This window comes from Chinchilla lanigera, unplaced genomic scaffold (genome assembly GCF_000276665.1).
Source record: "Chinchilla lanigera isolate Chin_1 unplaced genomic scaffold, ChiLan1.0 scaffold00004, whole genome shotgun sequence".
In the NCBI taxonomy this organism is placed as follows: domain Eukaryota; kingdom Metazoa; phylum Chordata; class Mammalia; order Rodentia; family Chinchillidae; genus Chinchilla; species Chinchilla lanigera.
In genome coordinates this window covers 11,945,824-11,972,360 of record NW_004955405.1, presented here as the reverse complement: position 1 = coordinate 11,972,360, position 26,537 = coordinate 11,945,824, and the positions used below count along the sequence as shown (strand labels likewise).

General features: G+C 41.6%; 1 protein-coding gene across 4 annotated transcripts in view; it reads right to left on the bottom strand.

Moving 5' to 3' along the window:
• Positions 1 to 26,537, bottom strand: part of Tph2 (tryptophan hydroxylase 2) — a 103,562-nt gene that overhangs the window by 8,675 nt on the left and 68,350 nt on the right. For all 4 annotated transcript variants that reach the window (XM_005374324.2, XM_013517642.1, XM_013517643.1 and 1 more), the window contains exon 10: positions 755 to 850. In XM_005374324.2, the coding sequence (XP_005374381.1) occupies positions 755 to 850 (96 nt within the window). The remainder of the gene's footprint in view (positions 1 to 754; positions 851 to 26,537) is intronic.

Here is a 26,537-nt window from a genome sequence, read left to right as displayed (position 1 = left end):
TTATTTTCAGTGCCATTTCCAGATTGATTCTCACATTGCATTCTAAATTCATTGGGAATTTGCCATTCCCCAGTGGTATATAGATAATAATTCTTAAATTTCCAGAATATTAAAATTATTAAAGGTACCAGGACTCACTAGTTCTGAATAAATGGTCATTTTACTATATTTTAAAGCAAAAAAAAAAAAAAAAATAGCATTCTCTAGGTAGGACTTACAGATATATTAGATACCTCTTTGACAATACACTTATTTAGCTTGCTTTTTCAGATTGTGTATGTTCACAACTGGTTTGATGTGCATCAGTTTTGAAGAAGCTGAAACAACCTCAAGCTCCCCTGTAGGAGGTAGTTGCTGGGAAACTGACGGGAGCTATGAGGGTGACAGAAATGAAAAGTATCCACGCCGTCCCAACCATCCCATCAGTAGGCTCGCTGCCGGCTTCTTGCCCCAATTCAGCACTAAATTTAGGGCGCGCATTTGTTCCCCAACTCAGAGCACACATTTGTCATTCCTGTTGATTTGTGCACATGGCTGCTCATCCACTGGAGTCACACGACAAACCCGGGAAGGCACGACCCATTTTCAGAAGTGCAAAAAGTTAGGTCAGCACCCACATCCGAGGTGCCAAGTCCTCCCTATGAAATATGTATGGGGCATGTGTGAGAAGAAATGCCTGCACAAAGAAATCAATATTTTCCATGACCCTGAACCAGCCTGCTCAGGAAGGATATTTTCATTCACAGCTTCATACCTTTAATTCTCCGATGGAAGAAAGCAGTCCTGCTCCATAGGCCCGCAGTTGCCCTTCTTGCTTACAAAGGCCAAACTCGATTGTGAAGAAATAGCACTGGAGGAAACAAAAAGTGGACACACATTCTGTGAGCTGGCCAAAGTAAATTCTTAGTTATAATAAAATGATACCCAAGATACGATGTTACTCTGTGCATAACCCGTTCAACATTATCAACTTAAAGGTTTTTAAATCAAGATATTCTTTGAAACCTGTTCTCTTACTTAGTAATCCTTGCCTAAGTTTAAGGTATACGAGAAAAGTATTAACTGCTGAAAATTTTATGGTTCCTGGCTTCACAAATCCTACGGATCAAACCCTATCCCCTGCAAAAAAAAAAAAAAATAAGTAAAAAGCACAGATTTAGAAATGCATGAGTGTGTTACAATGATAACACTGTAAGAACATCCCACTATACTTAACAAATTATGTTTCAGTGACATAAATAAGTTCATGCAAATGTGGAAACGTAAGGTGAAATTCAGTCATCTCAATAATTTTTATAATTTGTTTATTCATTTGACAAACATTTGCTGAGTACCTACCAGGCGCCAATGTTTGGTAAAGAATTGTAAACAGTATCACCCCCCAATCTGTCATGCCCCTTTATGTTAACTTCTCCACTAACCTCTGGTCCCTAGCAACACTTTTCTGACCTCATCTCTGTCATTTTGCCTCTTTAGGACATCAGATGAATAGAGGCATCCCATACGCAGCTCCCTGAGTCTGGCTCTGTGACTCAGCACAACATACAGGAGAGTCATCAATAGTCCTCCCTGAGCTTGAGGGTGTCTGGATGTTGGTGAGCGTCCTGCTAGTCTGGTGTTGAATACTGTGCACAAGCCGGTGTAGGAGAGTGTATGGAGCGTGCACGGTGAGATAGTCAGGAAAGGACACAAAAGAATCCAAAGAGGAAGTTTTCGAGTAATTGAATAAGAGTGTTTGGGGTAGGATTTTAATTTATTGTACTCACTAAGTAGCTGTACTACATCATTTGCTTTAAAAAAAGAATAGTGGTAAGCAAAAAGACCAAGAAAGTAAGTATACATACATAAAATTATCAAAACAATAATTTTAGTAATTTTGGTACAATTTTAAATGTATATGTCTGTATCCAGATGCTTATGTATGTGTGGACTTATGTATGTATGCATGCATGCGTGCATGGATCTATACTGGCCTGAATTTTGTCAGCTCAACTACTGCAGCTTCCCCAGGATATTAAAATCTGCAATTGCTTCTGCTGGATTTAAGAAATCAACCTAGACAGAGAAATCTCTGCACAACCAACAAAACTCACCATGCCACTGAGAAGGGCTGAAGCCGCACTATTTTTGCTCAAAGAGAAAAGTGAGAAGTTGACAGTGAGCAATAAAACCTGCATCAAATTAACACTGTCCTGCATTAGTGGTGATACAGCCCTGAAGTGTCAAGAAAGAGGAGAACTTCAACACTCCTAAAAAGGGGCAGAAAATAATTATTATTCCTAGCCCTTGGCAGTTTGTTCTATTTTTATTTGGAGGTTAAGATGTCCCTTGGTTCCGAAGAATTTTATTCATTTTTTAATGTAAGAATGATTCCTGAAGAAGAGCAGTACAACACTCTGCACCACGGAGCTGGCCCCGAAGGACTGGTCATTTCCAGGTCATGAAGCTCACCTCTAGAGGCAACATTCCCTTTCGTGATTCACCTCCCAAGGAGGCTGACATTAGAGCCCATCCTACCAACTTCACAGGCCACGTCACCTACCAGCCCTTTTCCTACTTTCTTCCACATGTCTAAGCTTTTCCAGCACACCACTGTCTGATGCAGCATGCAATTTCTCTATGCATGGTAGACGCTGTTTATCACTGGTCTCCCACTCTAGGCTCTTCACATCATGACAGCAAGGGTCTCTTTCTGTTCTTTTAAAACCAAGTGTCTCAACTTCAACATTAGAGACTTTTTAAGTTACTTAGTTCTTTGCAGTGGGAGGTTGTCCTGTATGTTATAGATGTTTAGCAGCATCTCTGACTGCTACTCCCTAGGTGCTGGGAGCGCCCCCCATTTCCTTTTTAGCAATCTAAAATGGCCCCAAGAAGCAATCTCACACCTGGGTGAGAATAACTGATTTGTAATATTGTTTGAAACGCAATAAAGGCTCAATGAGTACTTGGTAGAGAACTAAAAGGGTGAATGAATAAGATGACCTGTATGTGTCTGCACGACCAGGAAGAAAAATTACACCAAAGGCCTGAATTTTTGTCTGCGCCCTGCTTCTTAGCTATATTACAATGTACTCTCTGTGCTATAGTTTCCTGACTATGACATCCAACCACTGATTCATTACTTCACTTACTCTACAAACTCTTCCTTCTTTTTGTTTTTTGAGACAGTAGTGCAGACTGGCTTTGAACTCACTGTATAGTCCAGGCTGGCCTCAAACTCAAAGTGATCCTCCTGCCTCAGCCTCTTGTGGATTACAGGCATGCACCACTACACCTGGCTGTACAAACACTTCTTTTATTTTTTTTTTTTTTGGTACTGGGAATCGAACTCATGACTTACCAGGCAGGCGCTGTGCCATTGAGCTGCATCCCCAGCTATAAACACTTCTTGAACAACTATTTTGTGTCAGACTCTATTCTAGATGCTAAGGATATGCAAAAAAAAAAAAAGCAAAACATCCCCTGATCCTATGAAGGTACAAGCTCCAGGATGAAACAGGCAACAATAACAATAAACATCAATGGACAGGATAATTTCAGGCAGTGGGAAGTTGTCCCATATGTGCAAGGAATAAAACCATATAATGTCTCAAATATTAAGCAAAAGACATGACTATTTTAGACAGAGAAAAGTCCCCTCAGAAGGGCTAATATTTAAGCTGCAACCTGTTAAAGAGCAGAATAAATATAGATAATAGGAAGTAGGGAGAGAGGTCTTCCTCACAGGGGAAGGGGGTCTGGAGAAGGAGCAGGGCGGGAGAAAGGCAAGGAAAGGGGATGAAGACGGAATGAAGATGTCCCTGTGCGCGCACCAACTCCCCGCGGGGAATGTAGACATCATGTGCTGCGAGCATGGGCTCATAACAATATTTTAAAGGCAACTTTTTCATGCAGTTAAAAAAAAAGGAGGCAGTTGTGCAAAGACATAGGAAAAACAGTTCCCATCAGAGGGAATAGCAAGCATAAAGGCTCCGTGACAGGAATTAAATTGCATTTCTAGGGGCAGCGGTAAGACACTGGAAAGTCTGAGGCATGAGAAAGACATGTTCTGAATTGGCTTTTAAGAGATCATAGTGCTGTGAAGAATAGACTGTGGCTGGGTATGATGGTGCAAAGCTGGAATCTCAGCAGATGGGAAGCTGAGGCAAGAGGAACAGACTTTGTCAGAGAAAGGAAGAAAGGAGGAAAGGGAGGGAAGGAGGAAGGGAGGGAGAGACACAGACAGAAAGGAGGAAACATGGAGGGAGGGAAGGAGAGAGCAGGAGGGAATAAACAGATAAAGGAAGGAAGGAGGGAGAGACGACGGGTGGAAGAAAAGGAGACAGAGACAGGGAGGGATTGTAGAAGCTGATGAAGCAGACAGAAGACAATGGCGGTCAAAGGTGACAAATGAACAGGAACACGCCTTGGCCCAAGGATGCCAAGGTACTGAGAGCAGTAAAACTCACAGAGGTCTCATGAAAAGAACATTGCTAAGAGATGTGAACGTCTGTTTGAGAGGTAAAACACAGCCTTTAAATCTGTCCTCCCAAACAGCTGTGCGCAGCCAGGGCACGAGGAAGAGACGAAATCATACAGTCTTGGGAAGACGATCTTGGAACCTCAGCCCTTCTCTTTTACCAAAGGGAAAATGCAAGTCCAGGAAGAGGAAGTGATTTACCAAGAACCGGTCCAGATGGCAACATTTAGGAGATGCAGAACTCAATGTTTGAAACAGATCAACATCAACGTTTGTCATATTTAAGGTTTCTAGATTCTAAATTAGTAGATGCACAATTTTTCTTTACAACCAAATAATGGGGAAATAAAAATCTAAAACACAGGAAAACCAGAATCTTGTGGCACCATCTTAGCATGCTTTTGGCTGACTTCCCTAGTCTCTATCACATTATAGTACGTCACGTGACGTCCTTGGAGTCTTAACACTGAACGCAGAAGAGTTTGTTTTTTAAAAACATATGCTGTCATATTCAAAAGCTTCCAAAACCCACACACGGAGCCAGCTATGGGAGCATTTAGGTCAGCTATTAAGTGCATTTTTAAATTTCCTTGTGCTCCATCAATGTATACATAATGCATGGTCATGGTTATGATCTAAATCAAAACAGGCTGAGAGAGCCTCTGAGAAAATCTGAAGTGCCACTTGCACCCTTCGTGTGGATACGGTCCCTCAGCCTATTTTATGGGGGGGAAATAAAAGGTTCACATCAATCTGACCCAAGACTCAAAAGTAAGTTCCCTATCCAGGGACGTGCTTCTAGAATGAGGCGACCTCAGAGGGGAGAGTCTCCGCGCGCCTCTTCCCAGGACTCGGAACGCTCTCTGGCTCTCTTCTCACCTGGAGCCCTTCCAGAAACTCGGCCCTCAGCTCCATCTGCTTGTGCCCCATCTACCTTTCGCTTTGGCTTCCTGAACCCATCAAGGAAAGGGAGCCGCTAGATGCTGCTTCTGCAGACCGCTGGCCGCTGAGAATTAGACCTTTTGCTCTAAGGCAGTTTTCTGTTTGCGGCTTCATTGTGGGGGACAGAAAATGAGAAATGGGATATTGCCCTTGAAACTTACCTACTGGCAATATCTGAATTACAGACACTGCTAAAGATCCAATTAGCTCACTAATCGGGAGGAGGGAGTGACGCCACCTTTCGACTGTCTGGTTTGGAGTTGAACTGGACGACCCTCTGAAGACCTTGCACAGTTCAAGGACAACTAATTGCTTCTTGAAATTTTAAGAAAATAACATTTGCTTTCCTCAGAGAACTCTCCAGATGCGGATCTATAATACATCCCCTAGAGATTTGCCAAACAAATACCCTACCTATTATTAAAAAAGAAAAAGTTGGGGGAGGGGGGAGTCCTGAGTGTTACTCACTCCCAAACAGAATTGCCAGTTCTTGGCCACTAATGTCCTTTAAACAGAAACAAACAAGAATACGAAGACTAACGCCTCACAAATTGAAGGGTATCTTTCATCAACACTAATGTTCATGAATTCTAAATTTTACATGCCACTAATAATATGTAATTATTTATAAATATTCTATTTGAGTATAATTACACACAGTCATTAACTGAAAACCAAAACAGGAATGATAGATCAGACCTCTCCCACAGAAGAAAAGCAGAGTCGTTTACATTTATACACTCATTAAGCAGAAGAAAGTCTGAGTGACACCGAAATCCAAACAGGGCTGTGGAGCAGAGCGGGGGCGGGGGCGGGGGGGGCGGCGAGTGCGTGGGAAAGATAGGTCGCCCAATGCTGCCATCTTCAGGTCACTACTGGTAGTACACCGCTCTCAACCGAGATACACAATAAAGTAGTCCCGTGTGGTCAGTCACAAAAATACTCCATGAGACAGTCTTATGTTTGGTGTTAGGCACCGGAAGAAGCTCTTGTACAGGTCACATATTTGTTAAGGAGAAAGCCTTCTTTTCCAAGGAATTCGAGGAAATAGTAATGTACTCCTCCAGTTTCCCTGGTGAAGGGTCCTTTGGCTTCCAAGCTCCCAAACCCACTGCATCCTCTAAAATAATTACATAGCCCCTTTCTGAGGGTCATTCTGTATTCACCTATTGGATTAAAGCAGAGCCTACAAACTTCTAGGAGAACTGAAGTACCTGACTTATTTTACTTTTTCCAAGAAATGGGCTTACATTTAATAAACCTACATTATAAGTGTCTGAGTGAGTAAATGAGTGATATATTTTCTCTACCCCATTTCCTACACGCTTGACCTTGCACAGTATATTGGTAGTACATGTCTTTACATAATCACATGTATCATTCCACACCCAGAATTCCATTACCCACATATCCAGCATGCACGCACGAAGCAAGAAGTAGGCAAAGAGAGCTCGGAAGAGCTCTCCCGGGCGCTCTCACTTCTATGCTTGAAATGCACAAACGTAACGAAAAGTTACGTGCTAAACGTGCTGTTCTTAGAAGAGAACCCCTTGTGCTTTCATTTAGATCCTCTTTATCTTATATAGTACTCCAACTAGTTATAAACCTTCCAAACCCACAAGAGGAGAGCAGAATAATACACTTTAAAAACCCAAAAAGTGGAGAAATATGTATTTGGTGCTTGTATAAACAACCAAATGTTTTCATGTCTGAAACTAACACTGAACAACAGAATTTATCAATGATGCTAGCACATTAATAAAGAAACTGAGCCAGAGGGGCTGGGGATTTAGCTCAGTGGCACAGCGCCTGCCTGGCAAGCGCAAGGTCCTGAGTTTGATTCCCAGTACTGGAAAAAAAAAAAAAAGAGAAACTGAGCCAGAAGAACACCTGCTGGTTTAACAAAGTGCCTTTTTACACACTTGTGAAGTACACAGAGCAGTTATTTCCATTACATGGGGCAGAAGAGTGATACTGAAAGTTCAAGTGATGTCCCAGGTTACACAATTTGTGGTTGGCAGCTGTGGGAGTCAAACTCATTCCTAACGCCAAATCCCGTATTCTTTCCTTATTAGCAAGTGCACTTGTGCAGAATGCTGCAATAGTTCCAGAAGCAGCGTAGAGAGCTGATCCCGCACACTCCTCAGATGCTCCTGGCAACCCAATCCTTCCTAGCCCACTTCTAGATTCTGTCTTCCCTCCACAGCCAACACTACTTCAGCAGGATCCAGCAAATAAAGGCTCCCTGCCTGTAGAGCTGGTGCCTCCAGGACAATGCTCTAACACAAGATTAACAAGCATCTGTTCTATTAGATGCCCTGTCCTAACAAAAGGATAAATCCCCCAGGGGACAAATTCCACTCAAAGATATTCTGACATCAGGGGTCTGCAGCTCTGGTCAGGTCAGATAAAAACACATAAAAGGGTCTCTTTCTCACAGCCTTCTTTTCACAGAGCTTTTGCTAAGATTTTTCCATCTTACCTCCAGCAACCGACATGTCAAAGTATACATTTGCAAGGTTGAGGAAAAGGCCCCCTCCCACTCGCCCCTCTACCACCCATCCTCAGCTGCTAGTTTGAATTTCAGTTACATTAGAATTTCAGTTACGAGCAGCAAGTGTTTTCTACCTTTAGCGAACTTTCCTCAATCTTGATTAAATTGCAAATGATAACAGGATTTGATAGCTGAGAGGGAAGCTTTAGAGTAGAAATAAAAATAAACACTGAGAAACAAAAGCGAAAGCAGAGTCTATGTTGCTTAAGCCACAGAGGTCTCCCTGACCCTGAAATGCCCCACTCACACACCTGTCACTCCCTCAAAGGAAACTTCTGATCAGACATCACTGTTCTTTGTTTCTTCAGCCATTTAAACTGCAAATATTTCCAAGAGTCACACATAAAGCCAGACCACTCCAAGGTGTCAGTGACTACGGCAGTGGCAGCACTTTGCTCTGCAAAGCAAGGGCTTCTCAAGGGGAAAGTTCTCTTGACCTGAGCTTCAAGGGGCAGGGAGTGTTCGCATGCTCCATTATTCAACCTTGGGTTAACTCTGTATAAGAACATAGCAATTAGAGAAACAGAGCTCTCGGCAACTTGAGGGCTGGTCTAGTGTTCTAGTCCCCACCGACATGGTCCTCTACATCCTGGGGCCACGGAGGCTCTGCCATCACAGACCACTCATGCCAAGCCTTGAACCCCTCTACCTTGGCAAGAGGAAGTCAACGTTCAGTTTTTCACAGCTTTGGGAGGAGTCTCTGTGCAGATTCCATTTGGCCAACGCCTTTCTTATGGAACTAGAGTTACACGCGGGATTCACATCTTCTCTCTCCTTGAGCCTTCAAATGAAAATCATCATAGTTCTCTACAGTCACAAACCACATTTTAAAAATTGTATTTTAAAAAGTACAGTGTAGGCCCTGGGTTCAATCCTTGTACCAAAAATATATACATTTGCTAAGTCCTACTGTACTAAACTCTGTTTGAGATTATAAACATAGCTGAAGAGATAGTATGCCAAGAAAGGCATAGGATGGGTGGGATGATAATAAAAATAATAATGAAATTCTCCTAATCTTACCACAAACTTCTCAGTCCATCTTGAAACTGTGTTTGCTTATCTGCCTTGGGAGCAGGAAGGATTTGAAGCTTGTGGGGGGCTGTGAAGGATTAATGGATCCTAGACATGTTGCTGGAAGAGCAGTCTCTGGAAAAAGGAGCACAGATCCTGGTCTAGGACACCCAGGCCTGCGTGTGAGGGGAGGGGTTAAAGGACACAGAATGTGTACCCACATTGGACAGCCGAGGTGGGTCAGACAGTCATGAGTCCAAGTTACAGTCTCCACTTCAACCACTGGAAACAACACGTTTTTCCAGCAACTCTCCTCAAGCCAGGACGAAGAAATTTAAGAGGGGAAAAGAAAAGGGTTGAGCTTTGAGTAACATCCTGCCAGCTAGAAAACAATGACCCTGAATTATAAAAGCAGCATACACTGTTTTAGGTTCCACACAGCTATCAAATGAATTAAAATGTAAAATCCTGAGCTTGAGGAAGCATTATGGCAAACCTTGTGGAAAATTGATCATCAAATATAAGAGGATCCTTCGTAGAGCAAAAGAAAACGTCAGCAGAAAACAACTTTTATTGAAGAATACGTCGACACAGGCAATTTTCAGCAGCTCTGTTAGAACTTTTCTGTGTTTCTTAACTATTGCTTCCTGTATCTTTTTGGTCGCTTTAGGAATTAAATGCAGGATTTTAAGTGCCCTCTGGCCATTTCCACTTTATTGCCCCTTCTTCATCTTACCTGGAAGCATCTCAACTTCAAAACAGCCTCCTAACTTACTGTCATGTAACATTCACTGTTCCCACATCAGACTTGAATGGCACTTTCTAAATTGAAACAGAAGAAGGAAGAAACATCCGCACATTCTCTCCCCAACCCATGGATTAACAGGAGTGCCAGGCCATCTCTAGCGATACCTATGCAAATGGTCCACTTTTAAACTCTCACAAGGTCCACCTAAGACGCCCCCATCTCTAGGGTTCCATGCCAGGTTGCAATGGCCACGCCGTAGACCGATTACAGTTGCCCAATGCTGAAGTCTAAATGTCTTCATATGGCAGGCAAGACCCGGCATGATCGAGTCCTCGGAGAAGACAGAATATCAGCCCTCCTTCCTCCTCCTGCCCTCCCCACGGGGAAGTGGTGCCAACTGCACAGACCAATCTTGTCTAGGCCGTCACCCGTGTCCTCTCTGCCTGTAATGCTGGTATCACCCAGCCGCTTTGTCTAACTCCTCCAGTCTCCCAGGTTAGGCAGCCCTCCTTACCCTCTCCCACTCTCCAACACAGCACTTGTGGGCTCCAGCTGAAATCTCCGGTCTTCTATCCTGTCCCCTACACCAGACTCTGAGTCTCCTGAGATCAGAAACAAGTCTGAACTGTTTTATTGTTGTTATTGTTGTTGTTTAATGTCTGGTCTCTTATCACCTTGCCTGACACATAGCAGGCACTTAGTAAATATGGAATGAAGGCAGGGAGAAAAGGAGTGAAGAACGAGAAAGAGGTAGGAAAAGAAGAGAGGAGAGAAAGGAAGAAGACAGAGGGAGAGAGGAAAGGAAGGAGGGCAAAGCCAAAAGAGTTTACCAGTAGCCCATGCCAACACAGTCAGTGCCAGCCTGGATCAGGAATCACTAATCTCATCCAATTGTTCTGCTATTAGACTCTGAAAAGAAGACAACTCCTCCGATGGCAGCCACCAAATGGGTTTTCACTTACAGGTTCAGAAATGATCTGTTCTTTGACCTCACTGTGTGCCCCAAGGCCCCTCCACACCAGCGAGGAGGGAGGATCTGCTTCCTTGCCCCAGCCAAACCCCACACCTTGCAGGCTCTCAGGAGCATGGATGAATGCTGACTGGCAGCTGTGTCCTAGAGAAGCTGTGTCCTAATCACAGCAGCCTGGTGATTAAGTGGCTGCAGCCTCCTCATTACAAGTAGTCACATCAAAGCTCACAGGTTCTGACATCTGGATCCTCATCCGAAAACGTCAGGGGCAGAATTTCTCAGTTTGCTGTTTCTCAAGGCTGTACCCGACTAAAGCCTGGCCAGGCAAAATGCTAACTACACTTGGTCAGGATATGCAGGAGTTTGTGATATGACAGATTCAAGCACCGAAGTGCCTCACAGCTGGACTGCTTGGAATTAACAGCTATGAGGAATTTCTATCAGCACCACGACCCAGACCTTCGCTTAGCAGATGAGGACACACGAGATCAGACAGATGCTATTTTCTCCTGGAGATGAATCTGTAAGATGTCCATCTATCCAATTCCGTTTTCCACCAAATTCCACGACTCTTTAAAAAAGGCGTTATGAATACAAATAGGCTTCTCTTTATGCCTTCTGGACCTGCAGGTATTTTGAGTTTCTCAAATCAAAAGCTCATTGTATATTCAGCAGTATTACTCCTTGGACCCTGGATGCAGAGCAAGAGCCTCAATGTAACATCTCCATAACAAAGCGATTCAGAGTGTGGCTCTTTTTTAAAGCAATCCCATCTTTTCTCAAACAGCCCTTTGCTGAACTTATTATACAACTCACTGCCTTGAAATGGCTAAGCTTCACTGTGAACACCCACACACACACACACACACACACACACACACACACACCATCTTCATACCAGGTGCATGGATCAGCATTCCATTTATATCTGTGCTTCATCTACCCTGCACTGAAGACCTACTTAAGCAAGTGCTATCGGTTTGGAAATGTCCAAAAACAGACGTTTATAACCTAAGCAGTTTTGGGCTCCTTGAAGGAGAAGAAAACCAATGAGCTAATGGGCATATTCTCAGTCATTCATCCTTGGTCCTGCCCTGAAATGTTCCGCATCAAATCACACATTCTCCCCAGATGTGGGGATTTTAAAGGTCAGCTCTCCAGTGCTAATATGAAAAAATGAGGGCTTTACTGACTTCCAAGTGAGCTGTGGGTAGTCACCACTGCCTCTAGAGGGTCATTTCATTTTTATCCTTACACTACTCAAAGCAACACCCTCCTAGACAATAGGGCTAAAGAGCTTGAACTTTCTGTCCTAGTTCTTTCCAGGTAGGTCCAGGAACCCTGAAAGATGATTTTAGATCTGAAAACTGGTAAGAAAGGTACATGTGGCTGGGAGAGCCATTCTTGCCACTCCATTGTCCTGAGCACGCTTCCACGTTAATTTATGGAGTCCTGTTTCTTTCCTCGTCACTAACCATCACCAGGACCTCATCATCTCTCACACTAACAGTCGACACCAACCACCTGTATGTGTAAATGGGGCTGAAAAGATACAACTGTAAATGGGGGTTCCTGTCGCAATGAAGGTCTGTAGGTGAGTGAAACTCGAGACAGCATTTAAACTCTGTTGAGCTCTAATAATAACCGCTGCTGAGTGTGGAAGCCAGTACTCACCAGCCACCATGATAACCTTTACACCATACAACTGCCCTGGGGGGCTTGCTGTGGGAAGGGAATAAAATATGGGAGTTTGGGCACATTGCTTTCAAGTAATAGAGTAAAGTCAAGAACAGACTTTGCCATTTATTCTACCTTGGGCAAATTATTTAACCATTCTTAGTCTTAGGTTCTTCGTAAAATAGAGAATATAAAATAACTACCATTTATCAGATTTGTATTAACCTTCATTTTACAGCTGAGGGAATGGAGACTTGGGTTGAGTAACTTCTGCATGGTTAGGAACAACACAGCTGGATTAGGAGCAGGTGTGTCCAGCCCCTTAACATCAGGTAGTTTACACTGTGCTACACTAGCCGCCTGGTGTTTCCAGAGTGACCGAACATGACAAAACCCTAAGCTGAGGTTCTTGACAATGGGTAGAGTGGTTCAGGACAGGTAAGGACCATCTAGCTTGCCTATAGTCATCCTTGTGGCTTATGCTGGGCTAGATGCCTTCATGTCCCATGTCCCTGGATGAACAGAGTAACATAGCACAGTTAGCAGCAGTGAAAAGCACACACCATAAACCATTCATAATAGAAGACCAGGTCTTTTGAGTCTTACTGGAAACAGCCCTGCAATAAGCACAGCTCTAGAGAGCGGAGACTACAATAAATGAGACTATGTTAGAAATATAATGCACTGTTTTAATATTAAAAAACCATGCTACAAAGCACAAAACTAAGTACTATACAGCATCACTCTAAACTATAGTGATATGTGCTTATATTTGATTTAGTTGTGTTATTTGACAGGAACAAAATTGATTCTAGATAGTGAGAATTCATGAGACAGTAAAAAATGACAGGACTTGAAATATTTCTGATACCTCATGATAAGCTATTTTGCCAAATGTACTCTCGGATTCTAGCTACCAAAAGAGCTGATGTGTTTGCTCCTGCCTAGAATGACAGTCTCACTATTCTCTTTTCCTTCCCCTAATCAGTAATCAGTACAAAAAGGGAGGCAAGTGACTGAGTTGAAGTTCCATTTACCAAATGAGGATAATAAAACCCATCTGTTATTGCTTCTATCTAGATGTCCCCTCAAAGCCTCACACACTCATAGGTGGGGCTTTTGGGAGGTGGCTGGATCATGGGTGTGTGATACTGGATTACAGGTATGTGGCAAGTGGACTAGTCCACTGATTGGGTTAACATACTTCTGAGTGTGGATAATGGTTCAGCCCACTCTGGGTGTGGGTGGCACCAACCAATAGGACTGTAACCTGCGTAGAATAAAAAGGGAAAGGAAGGCTAGCTGCTTTTCTTCTGTCCTGCCATGGACTGTTTCTCCTCTGCCATTCTCCCCTGCCATGCTGCCCTGCCTTATAGACAGCTAACTATGGACTGAAACCTCTATAGACCATGAGCTAAAATAAACCTTTCCATCTTTAATATGTGGATACTCGGTATTTTGTCCTAGCAATGACAAAGTAGCTAAGATGCCATCTAAAGGCACAAGATTGATTCAGCTACAGCCAATTGTCTCCTTATGTGAAAGCAATCTGACTGCCAAGAAGGTTGGTCTTACTAAGAGTAGCTAGGAATCAGGAACATTTGTAATGATGTTATCCACTGATGTGCAAATGTAAGATGTAAGATATAGAGATAGAGATAGAGATATAGAGATATAGAGATATAGAGATATAGAGGTACAAAATTAGCATTATCCAGTGCCAGGGCACCTTTACAACCAATCAGAATTCAATGCCCATTTTCTCACCTATTACAGACTTTACTTTTGATCTTGGGAAAATTAAAGCTTCTTAACTAGTTCTGAGAAAGGAGAAGATGAACAGCCAAAACAAAAATTTAAAAAAAAGTGTGAGAGCTAGACATTAAATGTTCCTAACTAAAGTAAGCCATTATTTTAAGGTACTTTCCTTTTTTGTTACAGAGAACTTTTAAACCATTCTAGTTGGACCCCAACAAGGAACCCATGTATCTAAACATAGGGAAACATCCAAAATGCATCCACACTAGAGCAAATACCTTTTTCTGGAACTCCTTCAACAGCTTCCTTGCATACTTTTATGTTAATACAGTTATCTTACAGCCAAACTGCACACACCTGACTTGAGTTATCAGAAGCACGAGCTCATGAGGAGGAGCAGCCAAGATTTGCACCCCCAAATTTATTGCTTCGTTTAGATCTTAAGGGAGGGCTACATGTTCCAATGAACAGCATCATTTCTAATCTGCTTGAGGAGTTTAGTCAGGAATTCATACTTCTCAGGCTCTCCATGGCACAAATAATATTTTCTCATTTATTTTCCTAAGCTGTTCCCTGCAACTAGCTTTTCTCTAAGTTCACTAGCAAAGGTTTGCTATTAAGTCAGGAGAGGACTCCTCCATCTCCAGGGAGCAGCTTGACAACTTTTAGGGGAGGGCTTCCTTTTATTATTTACACATAAAACACTTTACATTGCAAACTAGCACGCTATCTCCATCTAAAGCTCTTTTGTAAAATAAACTGCATAGTCTGCATTTCACAAGGGAAAACATGAGGTGTTGAAGAAGAATTACCCAAGGTCACCTGGAAAAGTAGGAACTCTCTCCAGGGGCCTTCCTGCGTGTGAGTGCTTACTGATAGGCTGCCTGCAAGTCTAGGATCACAGTCACGAGGAATAGGCAAGCTGGCATCTTCCTAACATTTAGCAGCCTGCAAAGCACCTTCACAATGTGCTATCTCATTGATTCTCACAGCCACATGAGATTAGATAGCGGTATTAGTCTCATTTTAAAGATGATTAAATTGGGGCACAGAGAGGTTAAGTAACATTTATATAGGACCTCTAAATGATATGGGGGAAATATTATAACTCCAAACCTGCTAGGTGTCAGAGACATCCAGTTTGTGTTTCCAAAAACCAAAGAATGAATTCTAAGGAGCAATGGAGGTTAAGAGTAGGAAATCATTGAGAGAGATAGAGATAGCTCTTGAGAGGCAGGAAGGGGTCCGAAATGGGTTGCCCCAGGCCCCACTTTCCAGAGGAAGTTTTATAGAGCAAAATCTGAGATGGGTACAAAATCACCAAGTGAGTAAAACATGGGACAAAACAATGATCAATGAATAAGAGTACAAGTACAGCTGCTTAGGGAGTGTTGGTCTAACGGGGATGCAAGTCACATGGTAAGTGCACATGGAAAGAACAAGGACCTTTTCTGGAAGAGACAAGGCAGGAGCTCGCGGTCACCCACCTGGGTGACTGATGCCTATCCAGACTTTATTAGACCAGGTAACACCAATGACAGTATTCTGTTTATCTCTTGGGGAGGCACGTATGCCTGGTCATTCTGCCTTTATCTTGAAGCTTGGCCTTTAACAGACGTGCCTCTAGCCACAATTATAATGTATTGTCATCCTCTGCACTGACTCCCTGGAGGGCCCAGCCTTGACTGACTGCCCATAATACTTCTACCAAACTTAGCTGTCTATAATAACATGTCCAAAGTTATGGGCAAAGCTTCTCTTTTGACCAAACTCTAGTTAATTTCCTCTGGCCTCATTTTCTTCTAAAGGCTTCTGTATTCATCGTGTTTATCTCTGCATTGTTCAGTGTTAGCAAGAATCCTGCTAACTCATTGTAGCCAGAATTTCTCATCCTCAGAATGCGATCACCTTTAATATCTGACCAGCCTCCTCCCCTCCCCCTGATGATGTCTGAAATCCTGATCTATCTTCAGTAAGAATCCTCCTTGGTCAGATTAGCCAGTATCCCTTCTTATCCTTGATGCTTCTTTAGCAGTTCTCCATGCATTAACTACAACTACATTTGCTCCTTGGCCATAAATTTCCATTTTTCTTTGTCCTATTGGGAGTTGAGTCCAATCTCTCCCTCTTATTGTAACACCCCACTGCCACTGATACCCCTTCTATCATGATGGCCCTAAGTCATTTGCCTTCCTCCTTTTTAGCAAGTCCCATGAATAATTTTTACTTTGACATCATCTAGCCGCTAAGTACCAGAGCCTGGCTATAAACCTAAGTAACAAGAGCCCAAAGCTGTGCTCTGGATTACCCACTGCACTGCACTGCCTGCTCACAAGCCCCTCAAATGCAGAGGCCAGGAGACCACACAGTGTCACATACAAACAAGGTTCTGCTATCTTAGGGATTCCAGTTTCCTTCTTACTCCAAACCAGTACAGGAGTAATTACAATAGGGACCTTCAGAATAATTTTGCTACTGGTGAACGTAATATTCTTCAAAAAAGAACAACAGGCAGGTGAGTGGTGTTGGATTGGACAGAAGCACTCAATGACGGGGAAAAGAAGAAAACAAGATGTGAAGATTAAGCAAATATATATGGAAACCAGTTATTTTTCATGAAAAATGTGGTTTGTGCTATTTTTTTCTAAAAAAAAAAAAAAAGGAAAAGAAAACAAAACTCATTAGCCACATATGACATTCATTAAAACACTCCACAACTTAGCTGAGTAAAAAGCCATAAACTCTGTATTTCTAGAGTATTTCCAATTTATTCTTTCTGCTGTGGATATAAAAGATAAATTCTCTCCTGACAGCACAAGTGTTTGATGAATGGATGAACACCTTGTTGTTCCTTATTCCAAAGCCAGGAGTCTTTTTCACTAAGTTCTTACTTGATGTGGCAAAATGACTTTTCAGAAAAGCTCAAAGGCTACATGCCAGAATGTTAAGCGTGGTCATTGTTGCTATGCTATTACAAATGGCCTTTATTTTCTTTTCTTTCCTTATCCATTTTTTAAAATTTTTCTATAATGAATATATGTCACTTTTGTAATAAGAAGGAGAAGCCCTGGTCTTGGTACTTTTCAATAGAGCAGTCCCTAAGCCACCTTGTATCAACCTCCTCTTCATCGCTGAGATAATGATTCTTATGGACATTTTAAAGGACAGATTTTCAGACCCTGGAAAAAATGATGAGCCCTCCACCGTGGGTGATTTACTCCTCCCAACTCTAACAGCATTTCTTAACTTACACGTAGTCGAGATTTAAGCTCTTAAATGACAGCGTTTCCGTTTTCTGGAAGACCTGCCCCCGGTTTCAAATCAGCCTACCAGAAATACTCCAAAAGTGCCCATGCTTTGAGTGACAAGCATGTAAAACTCTAAGCACACTGCAGTATGTATTACCAAGAAGAGAATGAAGAGATTTTTAATCACTTTGCGTTCAGTCTCACGCAGTGTTTCTTACTGTGCTATGGTTCATTGTGGTGGCTCCTGATGTACAGTAACGCATTTTACATCTACTGAATGTATTCTGGGTTTTTATATCACAGTTCAGAAGAACAGCTTTGGAAATCCTTCTGACTCTCATTTGAAAACTGCGTTTGTGGAATGAGGTAATTAAATTCCTATAGTTTGATGTAACGTTACTTCTGCTATTCTAGTTCATAAAAAAAGAAACCAACTATCTCCTTTCTGCTTTTGCAAGAAATGGAATTGCACCACAGATATTTCTGCTAATACAAGTGAAGATTCTGAGAGCCTGCCCCATTGTAGTTAACCAGAAAACTTTCTTTTGTACGTCTCTATGGAAATTAAAATGACTGCAGAAATCGTCTGTGTGTGATGAATGCATCCACGCTGCTTTGAAAGAAAAAGTAAGATGGTTTCATTGCCGGGACTTTTAAATCATGTGATGATCTGGAAAATTTGGAGGCTTGAAAAAACTTTTAGTCTTTTATCAACGACACAGCTCTTTTGGTGGAGTTAGAATTTCTCGGGCAAGGGTGAGGTCAAATAGTACCAGACCTGCGTATGGCGCAGATATTGTCATGATGTCATGGAAAAGTATGTTATCTTATTTGCTCCTCATTTAGCAGTAGGTGGTAGGAGAATATCCCCTATTTTAAAGGAGACATTTTGGCATGAAGAGATAGTGTCACTTGTTTCTCTATGCTTAATCTGAACATAAACGTAGAAAATAACAAAAATGGCTCTGAAAGCCAGCTGTGTTAGGATTAGATTCCTTCCATATCTCACCACTCCGGTGACACAGTACTGTAGGAGCTCCGAGAGCAATATTTTGTATTTGTATTTAAAGTGTTATATCTTGTGTGACCCTGTGTTTGATGCATGTTAATAAATTTATATAGCTTTTCTCCAATGAATCTGTCTGTAACCAGTAAATTTCAGCAGTCTCAAACACCGAACATTTGAACTTCTCTGCACTGTCCATCCAACAGCTGACCAGCACCTTCAAGCTCTGATGAGTGTTGAGAAATGCTCACCGGTGACTAAGGTGCTTCTGTAGAGACAAAATAAAGTGGGTAGAGTGCAGAGTAGATTCAACACTCACTCAGCACTCAGAGAGTAAAGTTACCAAAGCAACTCCATTTTTACATTACCAAATACCTAAAATATATGTATTTTGATATTCATCTGCAGTTATATGATGGCTCTCTGAGGCCCCTAGGATACAATTATAAATGACAAAGAAATATTTGAGTTGCAAAAATGTACCTCTATTGCAGATTGTAAATAGATTGGTTTCTAAACATAGTGGGCAAGGTAGAGCTCATTTTTTAAAATGCCAGATAACTGTGGCATTCTCATCACAATATAAATAGATTGCAAACACCTCGTAATGGCAACAACAAATATCCTAAATGAAACATCCACAAATGGGTAAAGCAAAGCAGCCCTGGCCACAGTATTAAATGTTCTCAGCAGAGAGTTAGTCAGAGGGGAGTGTGATCTTGGAGCGCCCAGGCAGAAAAGAAATAAGTGGTGAAGACAATAAAAAAGGACAGAAGGAGCCGGGCGTGGTGGCGCACGCCTGTAATTTCTGCACTCAGGAAGCTAAGGCAGGAGGATAGTTGCGAGTTCAAGGACAGCCTGGGCTACAAAGTGAGCTCAAGGCCTGCCTGAACTGCATAGAGAGACCCTGTCTCAAAAAGACAAAAAAAAAAAAAAAACAGAAGTTAAGTTCTATGAGGCTAGTTAAAGAATTAAGCATTCCTTGCAAGATGCTACCACCTTTCTATATGTGCAGCAGCTATAGAAGTGAAAGTAATGAGTTGGAATAGATATTATTAACTTTTAATTAAGTTGCTCTTAGAAATAACACACAAACTGATCATCCACCCAACATCTCAATTAAGAATGTATAAAAGTGTGTTCCTCCAGCCCTCTGTCAGCTTTGTATCAAATGATCTAAACAGTTGAAGCAGTTCAAAGACTCCACATGGAATAAATAAGCCTGGAGCTTATTTTAAGCTTTCTGTTGAGATGCTAACGGGTCATTTTTAATGGTACCCATGTTCAGAAAGAACTACAGCCAGACATAAGGCTTTTAGTATCTAAAGGTCCCCCCCACACACAGTCAGGGAGGTAAAGACAGAGACCAGAAAACAGGCTAATGTCCTTAGCAAATAGGAAAATATTAATAAGCAATTCATAAGCTAAAATTACCTTTACAATTATACTTCTAGTGTGAATTATAGTTAATTATTGTGATTATAGTTGATTATTAGTTTAAGACTGACTATACATTTCAACACCACTGTCAACATGAAAAAGTACTGATTATAACTGGACATACAAACACTTGATTCACAGCCATCAAAAACCCCAGCCCATGCAAGCTCTTTTACAGAGAACAATAAATTATTTATTTTGATAAAGGGAAACACAAACAGAACCCTGTATAGCTAATTTCCTGATAATTCTTTCCTACAAGAAAATTAATTGATAACCAAGTCTATGCTCACACTGAATCCCACCTTTTAAAGAAAAACCTTCTAGACTTGTATCTTCTAAACTGTGCTCCTTGGAATATAACAGCTTAGGATGCTAGTACATGTTCCATAAGAAGAGACAGCTGCCATAAATGTATTTTCTTAATTCTCAAGGTTTCCACATTTTAACATTTGAAAAATAGAGCTTCCTCCTGCAGTGTAAAAAACAGTTGCAAGATGAATCTTTTTTCCCCTAAGGGCTCACGATATAGCTCAGCAGCATAAGCACCTGCCTGGCAAGTGCAAGATCCTGAGTTCGATTCTTGGTACAAAAACAATTGAATCTTTTTTCCCCTAAACAAACAATAAAAACCACTATTCAAGCAACACTATGTTTTATCCCAGTGGCATCTCACAATGGAGGAAATGAGGTAAATTTTTTAAAATAACTTTTTAATCACATTTGGAAATTCATTCTGCATATTATCTCATTAAAAGCTCTAAAAGTCCTACACTGTGAGAACAAGCTGTCTGACCCAGTGTCCCCAAGTATTTTTGCCAATAGGTCCCTCCTTTCATAGAACTCACAATACCATTTCACGGGGCTAACGTTCCAGGAACACATCCTGAGAAAAGATACTTATTCCTTCATTACCCTCTGCCAAGTCTCTCTTTTCATCAATATTATCAAGACCCAGTGACAGAATCTTTTCAATCAGAAGTTAAACACATTCTGGGCCTGACAGAACTGAATGGATGACCTAAAACTCGCTGGAGAGGGAAAATTCCAGCTGGGCCAGAGGCCGAGTCATTCGGCTCGGGAAACAGCTGTGGCATATTCACACTGATTACTTTCTCCTACAGATGATGCACAGCTTTGTCTGTGGCAAATGCCTTGCTGATGTGAGGAATGAAGAGTCTGAATCGAAGCCATCTGCGTCATAGGATGGGACACACCAGATGACTGGTGAAAGATGCCCCTTTACATTTCATGAGATCGGGGGAAGTGAAATCAATGCATTTCTGGACCCAGTTCCTAAGTTTATTTGAGCAGTAAATTTCTGTTTGTGTGTTGCTGTACAGATGAGTAATTTGCCTTCATAAGCTACAGAAGAATGAGAGAACGTCTATACAAAAAGAACCAAGGACATGGCTCTGATAGATGTGAGGATCCATTTTCAGGCCTTGAACAAGCAGCAGGGAACTCATCTCGTACTGCACAAGTCTACCTGCTGATACCCTACTAATACAATTTTTAGGACAAAAGTACCCAAACTATGGAAATAAGGCTGCAATCCTATCGTGTGCCTTTTGAAAGACATACTTGAGCACTGTCTCGCGGGCGCATCTGTCTAAAATGTCACCAGCCTCTCCTGATACTGAAGTGGACAAGATAAGCATCACTGGGTCTCATCAGCAATGCCAAACCTCAGGTCCCCTCCCAACTCGCTCTATCAGTATCCGCATTTCTATAAGATCCTCAAGTTACACATCAGAGATTGAAAAGCACTAGTCTAGAGGAAAAAATCTTAATCCAACTTCCTATTTACTATTGATTAGGGGCCCCACATGCTATAAAGGTAAAAGCTACCTGGTAATGATTGATAAATTACAAATTATTTTTCTGCACTAGACATGCAAGCGATTTCTGCCTAGTAGTAAAGGTAACCTTGTGGGGATTAAGGTTTTATTGCCTATATGAACATAAACGATTTTATACCTAACGTCAAGATTCTTTCCCTCAAGGCATACATATTCTTAATTCCTCAAATACTTCTTTGATCTAGATTTTACCATCCTGCTTTTCCTTCTTTAATGAATTAATCTCAGACACACATTCTGGGTACACATGGGAATAGTGTTCATAACTATTCAAAGTTTTCATTCAAAACAAGTCACTTTTTAATTCCAACAAGATACTTATCTCTTCTGAATAATGTAATGGACATATTTTCTTTTAAAAGAATTCTATTGCCCAGGACACAGTAATTAAGAGCATGCAATGCGATATAAAAATGGGTCTAGCATGAGCTTGTCCCTCAAGCTTGGTATAGTGTAACGTAAAATCTCACTTCAAAAACAAAGGCTGATCACCGACAGCCTGTATCCTCCACATTGGTTCTGTACCCTCCAAATTTTTTTTTTCCCAGTACCGGGAATCAAACTCATGACCTTGCACTTGCCAGGCAGGCGCTATGCCGCTGAGATAAATCCCCAGCTCCCCCAAATTTTTTTTAATTTTTAAACCTGAAGGCCTTTGAGTATAATATATGTTCTCCAGCTCTCCACAATCTCTCATATTCTTTGCTATCTTGTATCAAGCTGTGTCCCATGTATTTCTATCTATGTGGCAACTGAAAGGCTTAAATTTACAGCTCTAATATACACACTAACCTGCTAAATCCACTGTACCCAGCACTACAATGGGAACTAGCTGATCTCAAAATTTTAACACACTCTAAACAGCCCTTGTTGAAAATATTTTGCATATCTATCATGCACAGACCTTGGACAGCTAGGATGAGTATAAAAGGCATATAGCTGCCAAAACCAGTGACCTTGTTCATTATCCACCAGAGGGCAAATTATTTCCATGTGTAACAATGCATTTGAAATACATTTTCAAGCTTCATCATCAATTTCTTCAGATACAAAAGAGTTTCATTTAAATGGTTCTCAGGGCATAGCAACAATTGCCCACATAAAACAGTAGAGATAGCTTCACTGTCAAAACTGAGCATTATTAAAATGTCAAAATAAATACCATGCAGAAATATAGCAAAGTGATTCAGTGGTTACAGACAGCATAGCCTGATCCCTCTGAAAGTCAGACCCAGAAGTCCAAAAGTGGCTGTGGACAAAACCAAGTCTGGCAGAGCCAATTAGTCCTACTGGAGGTTGTTTTCTTCCTTAGACAGATTTGTTGACAGTATATCACAGAAAGCTAGTGAGTGTTTGCTTTCACTGGGCGTGACTGTCTTTTTCATAAGTGCTTAAATTCACTAAGCAAGGAAAAGCAGGCATTGTGTAAATAGAGTCATTAATAATATAAATCTCACCTAGAGTAAAAGAACAGTATGACCTGACTCATTGCTCTGCATGAAGAGTGGCTTCTGTGATTTTCCATTTGTCCTTTCTATGGATTTTTCTCCTTTAGTGCAGCTCATCTCTCATTTTTCTCCAGTACTTCTTCAAGAAAGTTAATGCAAACAACTTTGAGGAGATCAACTAATAGTGCTTGCATTTCTCATCTGGCCTAGCCAGCCAGCGCGCTGTTCTATCACGGGACTGTTTACCCCTGTCAGTAAGGCCTGACAATCTTTTAGTCTTGGCAAGTGAATCATTGAATTTGCCTTCTAGCTGCATTACATGGCTTGTTTGAGGATCATTAATATGTATGCTATCCAACAGGCTATTCATTCCAGAGGCTACTTTGAAACTGCCTGGTTGGAATCTAACTGTGTTTTCAAGACTATACTTCTGGCAGTTTTCCAGTCACTTTGTTTTGAACTGAGGGATAGGATGTGGTTCTGGAAGTCAATAGCAATTTTAGTATCGTGTCAGGAAGAGTCACCCCAGCCTCATCCCACTGTGAGCCTTTCCTCATGCACACAATCTAGAAAATTCTTTCCAAATTTTTCTTTGGCCAAACACTACCCCAAATAAGTGGCCAGCCTACAAAATAGGAAGGAGTTGGAATTGAGAAAAGCAAATTCAGAGGGAGTTGCTGAAGTGCTCAATGTGAAGACAATAGCAAGAAAAAAGCAATGAGTAAATCAAGTGAAACCAGGGTGAGGCACTCAGATTTGTCACTGCATGCAGAAGAGATTGAAAAGCATATGCACTGAAGTCTTTTTCAAGTTCACATACTTTTTTTAACTGTCAAAGCCACTGCAAGATTGTAGGCAGGTTGGCCACGTTGGATAACTGGTCCCCTTCACCTGTCAGCAGCTATTTCCTGTATAGAGAAGACTATCACTTCTGGCTCCTGCCCTCAGTTCTGCATCCCAGCCTCTAACATTGAACACAGAACTCACACATACACCGGAAAGATTGGCCTTAAATCCACTTCTACATATCTGCCATGTCATAAATAAAACATGATACCGACTAGGTTTTCCTTTCTTGTCTATGTACTAGATTAAGTTCCTTGAAACCAGTAATACCTATTGTCTTTTTCCTGCTCCTGCTTCCTGGTGCCTAGGATCCTTTAGCCACTTAATACTTTTAACTTGGATTTTCTTTTGCAGAAAAGTAGGTACATTCCAGGGAAAGGACAATGAAAGAGGGTGAAAAAAAAAGAAACAGAAATGTAACAGATGACCTAACAAGCTTTACCAGATGGAAATGTTTCTAGCTGTTGGGAATAGGGCAATCCAAGGCCAAGGATACTGGAACGATGTTAAGAAATGCAAGTTCCAACCCGGGTGTGGTGGCACAGGCCTGTAACCCCACCTACTCAGAGGTTGAGACAGAAGGATCACGAGTTCAAGGTTAGCCTGGGCACCCTGGCAAGACCCTGTCTTCAAGTTTTTAAAAATTAAAAAAAAAAAAGTGGAGATGTAATTCATAGTAGATGACTTGCTGAAAATGTGTGAAGACTTGGGTTTAAAACCAAGGACTAAAAAGGAAAGAAGAAACTGAGCAAGGTTGGGGAGGAGAAATGTAATAGCAATAAAAAAAAAGTTCATCCTACAAGTTTGCTGGCCCTTGTAAAATAGGTTTTGAGGAAGAATTATTAATCTGGTTTGGTTTTGTTTTCCTTGCAAGTGTAAAAGTAGACACAAAGAATAATAGTCCCCCAAAGACACCCATTTCCCACCATCAGGAGCCCATGAATATGCTGCCTTTGCAGATGTAGATTAGCAGTGTCAATCTTGAGCTGAGAATACTATCATGAATGAATTAGGCAGCCCCAATCCAATCACAAGAGCACTCAGGCGCAAAGCTTCTTTTCTAGCCAAAGTCAGGGAGAGAGACGGAACAATAGAAAAAAACCCAAGAGAGATGCAACACTCCTGGCCTTAAAGATGGACTAAGGGAGACCTGAGCCAGAGAAAGTTGGCAGTGGCGAAGCTGGAGGAAACTAGGGAACAGATTCTCCTTCCAGCACCTCCAGAAAGCAAGACCGTCCTGCCAAACCACAGCGATGTCATGTCCTCCCGGCAGCTGGCCCTCTCTGCCCCTTTCCCTCTCCAGCTTGGCCCACTTTATCTTATCCTTCAAGACTCACCAAAAACTTCACTCTGAAAAACTTAATTTTATCCACATAGGCTAAACATTTCCAAAAAGTGAGGAGGATCATGTTATATTGTTAGTACACTTGGAATGGAATTAATTAATCATTTGATAGAATAGACAAATAAAGGACAGTGAAACTGCTTTCTTAACACTGCTCCTTAAAAGGGCTACAGGTATTCACCAGGATCTACCTACATCCACATCTGTTAACTTTACCTGATTCCTCTCCTCCTCTGGTTGGACAGGTATGAGTGTGTTTGTGTGCATATGGGTGCGTACACACACACACATACACACAGAGTGAGCTCACATAGAGCCTGGCAGAGCTGAATGCGAGCTTGTGGCTATTCAGAGTCAGCTTGACCAAGAATATATTCATCCCGGACCAAGAGTACAACCGGTAGGAGTCAGAGATGTAACCAGATGATTTCAAGAGCAATTTAAAAGACACAAAAGTTTCCAAACATGGAGTTTAAAGCTAGAACTGAGGTTGAGGGACTAAATAGCAGGACTCGCAGTGTCATCGTTTTAAAATTTTATCCACAAATATATTGACATTCCTTTTACTAAAAAATGAAAATTAATTCTTCTCTTGAGTGGAAGCTGGAGAGTTCCCTCTCATGAATAGAATATGGCCAACATGAGTCATATTTGATCAAGTCACAAAATGCATTAGATTGTTCTCTCTCTCTCATCACTTTCTGTAGAAGAAAAGCCAGAGGCTCAGGTCACTGAGGCCTCCTGCCAATAGCTGCACAGCTGGGCTGTCTTGGAGAAAGACTTGCAAATCTTCGGCAGCTGCAGACCCAGTGAGCAGCATGAGAGTCCCTGAGCCAGAGCCACTCAATTCAGCCGCTCTTAACCTCCCATAGAAACTGTGAAATCATAAATACACGTTGCTTGAAGCCACTAAGGTAGGGGATAATTTATTTATTATTAGATAACCAATACACCAAGATACAATGCACACAATAAAGATTACAAACTGAAGGTCAAGATCCACATTCAGTCTGCAAATATATTTTCCTCTGCTTATTATGGTGGGGTTTTTTTAATAACCCAAAATTTTAAAATCATTAAATTTCATTTAAAAATCTAGATTGTCAGTCTCTTTTGAAGCTTCAGAAGATCTAGCAACACAAAGCTGCAAAGTACCATTCTGGTACCCACCAGTGAGACAATCCCCTGGGTCACCGCTCTCCCTGCTACCACCTACCCAT